This window comes from Petaurus breviceps, unplaced genomic scaffold (genome assembly GCF_028583685.1).
Source record: "Petaurus breviceps papuanus isolate PSGF00001 unplaced genomic scaffold, PetGlider_PUasm1.0 90879, whole genome shotgun sequence".
Classification (NCBI taxonomy): Eukaryota; Metazoa; Chordata; class Mammalia; order Diprotodontia; family Petauridae; genus Petaurus; species Petaurus breviceps.
The window spans coordinates 8,658,202-8,671,924 of NW_027187368.1; the positions used below are offsets into that span (position 1 = coordinate 8,658,202).

Consider the following 13,723-nt stretch of genomic DNA (forward strand, 5'->3'; position numbering starts at 1 on the left):
TTTACCCATAGTCAAAATTGGGAATTGGATTCGTGAATGTCTAAGGTCCCTTTCTCTTCAAACTGGATGGATTACCACTTGTCTAGAGGACATCTAGCCTATCCCTACTCCTAGGTTTCCCCTACCCTTCATTTTACTGTTAAGGAAAGCAAGAAAAAAGGTTAAATTACTTTCCACAAGTCACACATATAGCCCAAACCACATATAGGACTTTAACCAAACTCCTTTGAACCAGGGCCAATGTTCTTTGTACTTACTAGCACAGAAAGGGATCTGTCGCTTAGATTATAGACTCCCAGTACAATGTTCTGCCTGGAATTCCTGCATTTTAGCAGAAGTAAGAGTAACATGATGAATTATTTATTAAATGATGTAGATACTCAAATAAACTATCAGTATTATAGACTCGTAGACAATTAGAACTCAAAGAGACCTTAGAAATCATCTAATCCAAAGATCTCATATTTTATGGATTAGGAAATTAGAAGATGATTTGCTTAAAGTCATACACGAGAATGAAAGAGTAGGAACAAGAACCCTGATTCTCCTTAGCCCCCAGTTAGTATTTTTCTTGTAGAGTAGCTTGGACACCCTACAGCTACCCTTAGCTATGAGAACATACTCTCATAATATGTGATGGAATTTCTCCTCCAATGTCCTGGCCAATAACCATCTCAGCTATCTTTTATGAGATGGCACAGATCTAGTCACAGAATCTTATAGAAATGATAAGAAGTAAGGATTACAGTGGAATTTCTCTATCTGATTAGAATATAAATTCGTACTATTTCATGCAATACCCGTGTTCCTAACAAGTTGGGTGATTTTAATTAAATTAAAGACATTTATTAAGTGCTTCTTGGGTGCAAGGAACTGCACTATGTACATAGTCTGGAGAATCAATGCTGGTGGTACAAGGATTAGATGGAAAGAAAGGAAGAAAAAGAAAAGGAAGGAAGAAAAGAAAGAATGGAACTAATTTTTGTCCTCAAGGAGCTTACAATCTAATGATGGGGGGGGGATGCAGACATCAAATTTGTCAGTTTACAATTTGTACACAGAAAAATAAATACAAAGCAGTTTGGGAAAGGAAAGATACCTGCATTAGTTAGATAAGGTAAATTACTTTGAAATATCTAATTAAAAATAATTTTTTTTCTCTATTTATCATAATGTAAGGCATATCCAGGAGACCCGAATTCTATTCTAGCTTCTGCCATTGACTAGCAGTATGACTTTGGACAAGCTGATTCACATAAGATGACAGGACTTCAGAAGTCATGTGGTTCAATCCCCTCGATTTACAGATCTGGGTCTCCCTTTCCTATTCTATGAAAATATGAGAATGGGCTAGATGAGCTCTAAGATCACATCTAGCACAGGCATTCTGTGCTGTAAATGTCTTTCCAGGTCTAACAGGTCTTAACAGGTCTGTGCTCTTCCAGTTTCATCATATATGGTTCTATGATTCATATTGAATGTGCTGGGTAATGGGTGGGAGAAGTTAAATCTGGGTCTTCTGAGGTTTAGATGAAAAACTTGCCAACTTTATGATGTCCAAGGAGCTAATTCTAATGTTTTCCAATTTTTTATAGGGGGAATAGGTTTTGGAAGAACCAAGGGAAACTCGGGCTCTGAGGCAGATGATGAGACACAGCTGACTTTTTACACAGAGCAATATCGGAGCAGGCGTCGAAGCAAAGGTAAGCTTCCTCATTCATGAAGGGCATTGGGCAGGATCTTAGGTCAAGGAAGCTTGAGGTCGTGAGCCAAGCTAGGATCAGTTCAACTGTTACAAATACAAATAATGAGAGTGGTCCAGAGACTTGCACCTATAACTCATCCCAAATCTGAATGAAGCCTTCCAGGTATAAGATGGTGGGCATGTCATTCATTCTTCTCTTTTCAGAGAGTCTTTTTTATGAATTAGTTCTCCCCTGTCCCCCTATCACCAGCTGTTCCCTGTTGTCCTCCTCAATCACCAGCCCCCCAGTTCTCTAGCACATAGAATAAAAGTAGAAGGAGAATGGTACTCTGTAACCTGGATTATTTAGTTATAATAAAAGAAAAGAATTGGTAATATAAATAAAGGTAAGGAAAGAGTAGGAACAAAACCAAATTATTGATGTCTGCATAAATGGTTTAGCCTACCTAAACTCATTTAACCAAGCTATCTCCATTATATTTTCATACTGCTTCTGATTCCATTCATCTGCCTATTATTCTGTTCTGTTCTCATCTTTCCTGATAGCATCATAGACTTTCAGAGTTGGAGGGGACAGTACATGTCATTGAATCCAACTTTTAACCCAGCAGGAAACCCTTTTACAACATTCCCAATAACCTCCACACAAAGCCTTCTAATTTTAGGGAACCTATTGCCTCCCAAAGCAACCCTTTCCACTATTAGTCACTTCTTTTATGAATTTTTCCTTTGTATCAAGCTGAAATCTGACTCTGTGCAACTCTCATCCATTTTGCCTACTTTCTCTAGCCCCAAATAAAATAAGTCTCTATGACAATCCTTTTAAATAATTGAAAGTAATTTTCATGCCTCAGTTTCCACATCAATAAAATAAAGGATAGAAATATATGGCTTCGGAGGTCCCATCCAGCTCTACATCTTTGATCTTATGTTCCTACATACGCCTTCTCTTTTCAGGCTAAAAGGTTGTATTTCCTTTAACTCAAATAGCATTGTTCTCTAGTATCCTTCTTTTCTTGGGCGACCTCTTCTGGACATGCTACAGTTCACCAATGCCATTCCTCAAATGTTTTACCTAAAACTGACCACATTACTTCACATATATTCTGATCATGGCACATCACAGTGGAACTCCTACTCTCCACCTGGACAAATGTGTCTCTTTTTATGTAGCTTGTCTCATCAATTTGTTGGACTGCCATGGGATGCTATTGGTTCATGTTGGGTGTTGTCCTCTAGGTCTCTTTGACATGAATTACTTCCTAGTCAAGTCTCCCCTATCCTGTCTTTCAGCAATTCATTTTTTAATGCATGTGTAGGACTTCACATAGATCTCTTAAAACTTGTCCTATTATAATGTGTCTAATGCCACAGCTTGAGGTCTTCCTAGATCGTGATTGTACCATCCAACTTAGTTATTCTTAGCCTCATAGAATCTGCAGATATGATAAGCATGCTATCTATACCTTCATCCAGGTCACTGCTAAAGCAAAATTACTTCCTCTACTTGTTCTTTCTTTCTTCGTCAGTCATTTTCATCCTTCTTTCTTCTTCATCATTCCTTTCATCACCAAATAAGATTTGTGCTTGCCATTTTGTTCTGACAATCCAATTTGAGCTTTTCTTCCACTGATTCTCAGTTATCCTTCACAATAATTCTCATCCTCTTGACAATAATATTGCTAAAGAAGTGCTCTCTTCCTTTATCCTTCTTCTTCCTTCTTCCATTTTTGTCTCTCTTCTCTTCTTCCCTACTTGTATGTCCTCTTTTCTCTTATTCTTCATCTTTGGTCTCCTATTCCCTACTCCCCCATATAATCCTCTTCCTCTCATCTTTTTTTTTTCTTTCTCCTCATATTTACCTGGTGGTTATTTCATGAGCTGAAATTCCTGTCATATTAGTACACCATGCATCATCCCATCCAACTAGGATTAAAGCTTTTCTGCATCTAATTTGTTTGTTGTTTGTTAAGTATGCTGGACTTAGCAACGAACAAAGATAGAGCACTGGCCCTGGGGACTAGAAGTAAGAGTCTTATAGCCTCTCTGATTAAGATATTAAATAGAGTGACCAAAGAGCCAAGTGCATTTTTTTAATCATTGTCTCTGGGCTTGTATGTAGAGTCTCTTTTATTGCACAGAGCATCACAAGAAAGTGATATATCCCTAAAAGGACAAGATAAATTGAATATAGTAATGAAAGGTTAGTGATTATCCAAGGTAACACACCAAGATAGAGACAGCATTGAGAGGGCTCTTGAATCACAAACCTGTAAAATTCTGGAGATTGTGTCTGGAAAGTAGACATGGGGAGGAAGAGAAAGGGACTAGGCGAGAAGGGAAGAAAAATAAGAGTGGCCAAGTAGAATATGGGCCAATATTCAGGACAACATAGATCTAGTTCCATCTCTGTCACTGACTTAATGTCTTACTATATGCAAGTTACTTGTCTCCTTTGGTCCTCAGTTTATTCACCTACAGAATTGGTATAAAAATGCAAAATCACAAAGCCACAAAACACCATGGTTGAAAGAAACCTTAGAGATCATCTAGTTCAACTTGAACTTCAACAGAAATTTCCTTCACACCATCTTGAAAATAGGTTATCCAGTGTCTGCTTGAAAACTTGAAGCAAAAAGTGTGTGTATGGGGAGGGTTACTACCCTCTCCTGAGACAGCCCACTCTGTACTATTTTGAGGAAGTTCACATTGCTAAGAAGGTTTTCTTTACAATTTTCCCTGCATATATCAGAGGGTATTTGTGACATTCCAACAAGGCCATGGATGTGAAAATACTTTGAAAGTTTCAAAGTGCTGTAAAATTGTAAGATACTCTAAGGCAAATTATCCACCTTGAGGTAGATGTGAAGATGAGAGTAAGGGAAACGGGAGGCAGGGGAGAAGAGTAAAGGGACAATCATTGATCTTTCTTGTTATGTTACATATATCTCTATGTTTAATTGTTATATGACAAGTGACTTCTTGTTACTTGTCTCATAGGAAAGGTGATGGTGTCTTCTCCTAATCTCTTCTGTCTCTTAGAGAATACATGTTGTTTTGTTTATATTTCGCCTTGTACTATTTAATTTCCAAGGTAAAGGCACGTGACAATGCATCATTCACCAAATTAAAGTAGAATGCATAGAAATATACAGTATTTTCTTGCTTGAGCTTGAACTTGGTAAATGTCTCCCAGAGACTGAATCATAGAATGTCTGAGCTGGGAAGGGGATTTGACAGATAAAATTTAACAGCTGAATAGGGTTAATATTTGCACTTAACTATGAAGCCCTTCCTTTCATCCTTCACCTCCACTTTTCTCTGCTGCTCTCCCATGGAGAATATGGGAGTATAGCCTTAGAATGGAATGAGCCTTCTTACCCTTAAACATATCGTTGCTATGCTCATTAGTCCAAGCTTTCCCCTTTATCACCATTATCTCTCCCTTCCCCTTTCTACTACAACCATATCTCCATATAGCATTACTTTCCTTGAAAATGCAATGAGTCAGCAAAGCCCTGTGTATCAGGGTGAGACAGCCTGACTGTGTCTGTGACAGAGAAGGAGATGAATGCAAAAGGATAGAGGAAGAGAGGAGAGGAAAAGATAGAGCATGAGCTAAGTTGATCATACTGTGGATCCTTACTTAATTCACAATAAATCCTCAACTGTGCCCGAAGATAAAAGCTGAGCTGTGTACCCCAAATCAAGATTTTGTTATTGCTGTCATTTGTAGGACCGATATATGTGGAGCTACAAAGGATCTTACATTAGAGACCCCCTAGGCCAATCCTCTCATTTTGCAGATGCGGTATCTGGAGCCCATAGGGTTAAAGATTTGCCTAATGCCACACAGTTGGTAAGAACCAGACCTTTGACCCAAATCCAGATGCTATCACTACAAATACAGTGCTCTTTCCCTATGACATACAATCTAAAGGAAGCAGCCTTTGCTAGAGCAGATGTCCTTCAGAAGGCAGCTGGATCATTGGCAACTCAGTAAGAAGTAGAGGGTTGGATTCTAGCTCTCTGGCCATGGTATTTACTGCCTGTGTTTTCTTCACAGCATCTTTGGCATCTCTTTGTCATCTATCCATTGAGGGGACTGGACTCCCTTTTTGTGGGAAAAGCCCTAGAGAAGACTGAGGCTTGAATTTCAGTTTTGTTATTTGCTGACTACCCTGACAAACAGTGTCTCCGTGCAGTAATTACTGGCTATGTAACCTTGGGCAGGCCACTTTCCTTCTCTTTGCCTCAATTTCCTCATATTTAAAATGAGTGCCTTGGACTAACATCCTTAAAATCCCATCCAGCTCTAATCTCTTGAAAGGCAGGGTGGTCTTGTAGAAAGGGCCCAGAACTTAGAGTCAAATGACCTAGTTTCAAATCCTGATGACTCAGACAGTAACTGTGTGACCCAGGAAAAGTCACCTAGCCTCTTCATCTGAAAATGAGTATTTTGGACTATGTGGTCTCTAAGATTTCTTAAAGCTCCAAATCCAATGGTCCTATGATCTCCCTGGGAATGTAAAATGAATATTATAATATTTATGTGTTTCCAAGAAAATATTTTGGAAATCTTAAAACACTATAAAATTATGACCTATTATTATCCTATAGACCTAGACAGTCTGTAACAAAGACAGGCAAAATATGGCCTGGGGGACAAATGCTGCCCTTTGCCTGTTTTTGTATGGAACCCTTCTTAAACTTACAGGCCATACAAAAACCGACTGAGGACTGGATTTGGCTCTTTGCCAAATGTTTGTTTTGGATCCCATAAATTCTGGTCATAACAACAACCACAATTATTGTTGTTATCATATTCTAAAGCACACTTTCTAATCTGCTTCTGGGTAATGTTTATTAGATTTAAGCCCATTCTTCTATCTGCAACATCAATGGTAATTTCTTGTCACTTGCCTTTGTAGGAAAGGGGTCTTCCCTTTCTTTCCTCTTTCTTCTCTTTTCATCTCTCCCTGTGGAGAAAAAATGAATTTGTCAGGGAAACCCGCAGTGTTTTTCACTCCACTCTGTATGTCTCACCTTTTAAAAATGCCTGTAAAAAAACCAACTACTACTACCAACCTCAACTATCAAGCAGCAGGAGTATGTCAAGTGCAGTGATTCCCTGGTAGCCGTCAACCTGTTTGCAAATACTGTATAACCTTGTTTCCTCGAGTTCAGCTGTAGTTTCTGTCATTTCTGAGCAACGTGATGTGCTTAATGAGGCTTTGTGGCTGTATGGTAGGGATGAGAAGCGGAGGGGGGGGACGAGAGGAGGAGGACAGCTTCCAGCCCCCTCCCGTCACCCTGAGAAGCAGTGTCTCCATGCGGCATTTCTGCAAGCCTTAGAATAAACCAAGCTTCCCTGTCTGTCGTCTCTTCTATCCATGTTTCCCACCACTTCAAACTAGCCCACTGCTTCAGAATAGTTGAGGAGGAAGCCTGTGTGAGGTACATCTCTCTCAATGACAGATACATCAGAATCTACTGGAAACTTAGATTGACCAGGAGTTAAAGGGCCTGCAGTCAAGCCCAAGACATGAACCATGATATTCTAGTTACCTCTTTTTTCCTTTCTGAAAGTGAGATTCTCAGGCAAAGGTAGGACCAGACTAAGACTCAGGTTTCTCCATTTCTTGGGTGTGATAGGAGAGGTTATGAGGGGGAAAAAAGAGAAAGAAAGCAAGAAAACAGGGAAATGTTCTTTTCTTCTGCCTCTAATACAATTTATTACATGTATGCTGTAACATATTTTATGTAATAGATATTGGCTAGAAAGTTCACAAATGAAATTTTTGCATATCAAATCTTGTTTAATATTCCATCAGAGCTACCAGTATTTTAAGGAATCCAAAAAAAAGAATAGTATAGTGGATTTGGGGTCATAAGATCTAAGCTGGAATCTTTGCACTTCTGCTTAATAGTGATCTTAAAAAAGTCACAAATCTTTTGGGGTTACTCAACTGTATAAAATGAGGACATTGGACTAGATGGTCTTCAATGTTCTTTGAAGTTCTAATATTCTGAGATTCTGTTATCATCAATTTATTTCAAAAGCAAAATTTATTTTTTTATTAGGGAAGATGCTCCATTTTAATGGTGTTTGGTAAATACAGATATTTTCATGCTTTATTTGTATAAATAAGGTCCCACCTCAGATGCCTATTAGTTATGTGATGTAATCTTGGGCAAATGACTTAGCCTTACTGACTCTCAGTGGCTCATTTGTAAAATGGCACATTTGTATTTGATGCCATCTGAGGTCCTTTCCAATTCTAAATCTATGGTTTTGGGCATCGGTTTAGTAACTCTTAATGGTTGTTCACTCCTAGGGATATTGTCAGTTATAAATTAATCTTCATTTAAAACCACATTAAGTTTATTGGGTACTGTTTGTGAGCCAATAACTGTTCCAGTTTACTGTGGGAGACTCAGAAGGTAAAAATAAGGTCTGTGCCCTTGGAGAGCTGATAATTATTTTTTTTTCTTGGAAGAAAAGAAAATGAAGGTATCATCAAGAAAATAGTGAATATGAGATCCTATAACTAAATGTCAAATCAAGGGGGACTTATGATCTGTACAGGGGGGCATATCAGAAGCTAAGAGGTAAATTTCAATATAGTGGATATTTTTAATGTGCCCAGAATGTCCCATTTCTCACATATGCTCTTTAAGGATAGTGACTAGGGCTACTCCATCTCCCCTCAAAGTTTAATGTAAAGCTAAAAATAGAGAGGGTACTTAGGAAAAATTTCATAGCATCATAGAATGTTAGCATATAGAATGTTAGAGCCAAACATAGAATGCCCAGATATAAATGATCCAAACTAGAAGGGGCTTCAGAACATAAGATGGTAGAAAATAAAATGTTACATTTAAAGGGACCTAGAAATCATCTAATCCAACTTCCTTATTTTACCAATGAATAAACCAAGGTCTTAAAAAGGCAAGTGACTTACCCAAGTGCATAGCTTGTTAGTGGGAAAACTTAGAGTAGAACCCAGGTTTCCTGACTTCTGTTCCAGTACTCTATGAACTACACTTGATTCTTGATTATTTTTAAAGGTACATAGACCAAGGAATTTTTGACTTAGCTAGAAACACTGTAACCTTGGTATTTATCCTGGCATAGCTCCACAGTCAACCCATCTCATCTATATTGCCTGCCCAATGTCTTAAGGTTAACAATGTGAAAAATTTATTTGAAAGAACAAATGCTTCATACAGATTATATTGGACAGAATAAACAGAAAAAAAAACCTATCTAGATTCCAAATGTATATGAATACATATTATATGTGGGTGGGTGTGTATATATGTATATATGAATATATGTATATGTGTGTATACATGCATATGTGTATGCACAAACATGCATATACACAAATAGATATGTATATTGTGTGTACACATATATACATATAAACAACAGTTGTCATTGATAGCACTTTAATGTTTACAAAGCATTTTACAAACATCTCATTTAAGCCTGATAAAAATCCTACAAATAATGTAAATACTATTGTCCCCATTGGGGGATAGATAAGGAAACCAACACTCAAAGGTTTTAGTGACTCATCAGTGGTTACACAGTTAATAAATGTGCTAACAAATTGAGCAAAACCAAAAAAGTCTTTGGGGTATCTTCTTGTCCACTGGAATGCTGGTGTGTCAAATTCCTGGAATAATTAGCTATGTCTCAGGATTGAGGTATGATGTTCTCTAGAATGAGTACCAGTTTTCTCAACACATTACCAAAAATTACAGACTTGGAATTTTGGAGTTAGAAGAGTCCTCAAAAGTCATCTAGTTTGACCCATATCTGAACAAGAATCTTCATAATATTCATATGCATAATCTCTCACTCACTCTCTCTCTCGCTCTCTCTCTTTCTCTCTCTCACACACACACTAAACACATAGGACCCTTTGAAGACATTCAGTAATGGGAAATCTCATCAAAATGTTACGATCATATATTACTATAGCTGGAACAGCTCTTAGAGACTATTTAGTTCAGGTGGTCTCCTGAATCTCATCCCTATACTGTTTCTACTAGATTAAGCTGCTAGGCAAGCCAAGTGGAATATCCTATTATGCTGATTCACAGAGCATTCACTAGTAAAGATGAGTTGTATATTGTATTGGTATGTTGATGGAAGATTATGGATTTTTGATGGCAAACATACTGGTTTAAAGTGTGCTATTTCATCAAGGGGTATGGAGAAGGCATAAAGGTGAACATAAATCCACTCGTAATTGGACCTCAACTATTGTATTTGGGGCTCTCATAACATTCCCAGGGTAGATGAAGAGAAATATCAAACAAGTGCTATATCAGAGATGGAGTCCCATACTATCCCAGAAGTCCTTATCCTAGGTCTAATTCTAGAAAACTGGTCCATCTGCGACTTCCCCAGTATAGTCATAACACATGATATACCCAGGGATCAATAAACACATTCAGTTCCCCTAGCCTATTTCTCAGAGGTCAGCACACAGGAAAGACACAAACTTTATAAAGTTGTAAAGATTCACTTGCATCTGAGTCATCTTCTAAGTAATATGAAAATAATTACTGAGTTCTACAAATAAGGTCTTATGCTAATTGGCTATGAGTTACTCCTTTCCTCCTCCCTAACTCATTACAGTGTAAGATAGCTCTATTACAAAAAAAAGCTTGGTGCTGTCCCTTTCCATAGTGCTGATTCATCACATAGTACTCATTTGCCTTAATATCTCTGGCCATGGTGCTAGCGGTAATAGTGGGAGACCATATTGAAAAATCAGTCCATGTGACACACAGTATGTTTCAGTGCAATCCAGTGGTCATGGAAGCATTGCAGTTGACTTGTAGAGGTCTAAGTGAACAACCACAAAATAGATACTCTGTGAAAATGACATCTGTGAGAAGCAGCTCTGTGGGTCTAGACTGATGGGATTGTTCTTAAATGAAACTGGCAAGTCCCATCTATACACACCAGCCTCATGTCAACTCTCTCAGATAGACACATGCTGGGGGGAAATGATTTTTTTTTTGCCTTATAATGAATAGCTTAACTAGTTTTTCTTCTAGTTTAACTGGAAGTAAGAAAATCTAGATTCCGTCACTAAAAAAACTATATGACCTTGCTAGGTACAGCATAAGAGCTTACTAAAAGCTTTCTCTATTTTAGCATACCAATTCTTTTCTGTAGTCCTTTTCTTTATCCACAAAATGAAGAGAAATTGTCTCTAACGTTTTTTTCCAGTCCTAAAAATGATTGTTTTCAGATCCTATTCAGCTCCAAAATCTCTGTTCTGAGGTCAGTTCTTTTCCATTTCTAATATTTGGTATTTTAAGGTTTCATCTAGCTTAAACATTCATAGCTCTAACATTGTGGGAGTTTTTAACATTAGCATATCGAATGCTCATTTATGCTTTAATATTCCATGAAGTAAGTCTTGTTATAACTCTAATAGTCTATGTTTTAAGATTTCTTCTAGCTTAGACATTCCATATTTTAAGGTTGCTTCCTGCTCTAATACTCTTAACATGTCTGAATCCTAAAGACCATTCTTATTTTGGTATTTTTTATGAGTCTCTAAACAGAGAGAAATCAAGAAGGGGACCTGACATCACATTATTTGCTGTTCTTGTTTTCTCCCTCTCTCTCTCCCTGTCCTTCTCACTCTTCCCCCTTGACTCCTCTCTCTTATTTTCTCTCCCTGTTCAAAATCAGTGGCCCTTTGTTTGAATCCCAACTTTGCTATTTATTCCCTTTATGATTTGATGATTTGTACAGGTCCCTTAACCTCTCTACTAATCACTTTCCTAACCTTTAAAAGGAAGGAACCAGACCATACAATGTCTCAATTATCTACCCTCTCTTAACCCTAATCCTATGGACTTTTTCCCCACATACCAAGCTTTCTTTGGGATTAGGAAGAAAAATGACAACAAAATTGGAAAGGATAAAGGAGTGCTGTATATTTTTCACCATACTTAAAGGGGGGTGGGAAAATCCCACTGAGCATTCTTGTAAAGGTAGAAAGTGAAAGAGACTGATTATTCCTTCTTACCAGTGTAAGCAACGAAAAATGACATGTTTGGTTTATCGCCTTTTGTCTCCAGTTTCATTCCTGACAGCCGTCTCCTTTAGTTTGAAGTCTGTGCTGACAGGGTGCTGGGCCAAATGGCATTAAAAAGGAGGTGGAATTCTCATACAGTTTCAGAATTATTTCAGGGACTGATTCATGCTTGTGGTAAGATGGGGAGGTTTTGGTGTCACCTAACATTTTCCCCCTGCCTTCATTCCTCCAAGTAGTCCTCTGGTTATATCAACTTGATATTTCCATAATTCCATCATAGATAGTGGAAGACAAGATCCAAAGTACTGTCCTGCACCCTGGGGATACAACAGAATAGCAAGATTGCAGGGAACTCACATTCTAATTGGAGGGACAACCTGTAAAGGAGGTTTTGGGAGTCAGATGGAAAAGTTCAGTGTTTCTTGTAATTCAGCAACAATGTATCTTCATCTTCAATGACATTTCCATTGATAAAACCACATCTGATGTTAAACTATTTGACATTATTTATGTGGGTCCCTCCTCTACAAGGGTTATTCCCCTCGATGATGTATGTAGGGCTCATATTGGAAGTAAGATCAAAGTCATATTGTTAACCCCTATAAGAAGAACAAGCTATGGACATTGTCATGTCCTAACCTCCTATCAAAACACATACATCCTCTGCCCTAATCACCAAGACATTGCATTTCAGGGACACATTAAGCATATGGCCTGACATGGTCCAGTAGTAAGGTCATTGGACTGAGAAACAGGAAATCTATCTTCTAGACTTCAGCAACAAATATGGGAAAGGAAATTAGATTTGTAGTTACAGGACTAGGGTCTGGATCCCACAACTTACATTTATAATCTGTTTACCTTTGGAGAATTTGTTTAACCATACTGATCCTCAGTTTATGAATCTATAAAATAATGGGTTTCAGTTTGACAATCTTTAACATCTTTTCTTGTTCTAAATCTTATGGCCTATCTTCTATAAATTCCTTTCTCACTTTGAAAATAAATGCATTATAATACTCCATGAAACTCTGCACATCAATTAAGAATTTTAGGAACCTTACTGAGGGACTTATTCGAGTTGAATCTAAGGGAAGGCAAGGAAGGTTTCATAGAAGGAGGTGAATTTGGAAGATCCTTTGGGAGAAAGTGATCATGGGCAGAGAGGATAGAGAGGAGAAGATGAGCAAAAATTTTGTCCCAGCGCCATTACACCTACCAATATAGCCTTGGACCAGTTACTAGATTTCTTTCACCTTTAAAATTAAAAGGCTGAACTAGGCAATCTTTAGATAGTCCTTTCTAGCTCTTAGCTTCTATGATTCCTCAGTGTACCATTCTCACTCGTCTGGTCTAACAACCATCACTTTCATACCAGGTCAAAAACACCACAGGCCAAAGGTTGCTTCACTAGGGAGTATCAGATCTAAACAAGACTCCATCTTCCATCTACCTCAAGTGGTCCAGCCCATCACTATGGCAACAGCCTCTTTTACTTTCCCTGGCCACTGATAGAGATAACAACCCTTACATCTGTTCCTCTAGGCTTTGCTTCTGTATTTTCCCCTTTTTTTTCTTCCTTTTTTTATTATATCTGATCCAGCCTCACTGGGTAATTGAGTGTTTGAGAGTGAAAAATTATCTCACCAGCCTGGCCCTTATCTTGACAGCAAAGTAGCACTTTTAATTTAATTTTGTTCAGAGACGCACGGGTAACAAATTTCACTAATCGCTTAGCTGTCGCCCTCCGCATGGTAACCAGCCGTTTGTTACCAGGCAGGCCAGCATAAATACAGTGGCCAGGGACTGGTGTCTTAAGGGAACTTGAAAGAAAGGAAATGGAGCCTTTATTATATCCAGCTCAGTGCTTGGCACATAGTAGGCACTTGATAAATTCTTGTTCAATTAAATGGAATGGGACTATCCTTACTGTCAAGTTGAT

General features: G+C 38.1%; 1 protein-coding gene across 2 annotated transcripts in view; it reads left to right on the forward strand.

Moving 5' to 3' along the window:
• Window positions 1-13,723, forward strand: part of ASTN2 (astrotactin 2) — a 1,158,830-nt gene that overhangs the window by 367,692 nt on the left and 777,415 nt on the right. For both annotated transcript variants that reach the window (XM_069073820.1, XM_069073821.1), the window contains one exon: window positions 1,596-1,703. In XM_069073820.1, coding sequence (XP_068929921.1) covers window positions 1,596-1,703 — 108 coding nt within the window. The remainder of the gene's footprint in view (window positions 1-1,595; window positions 1,704-13,723) is intronic.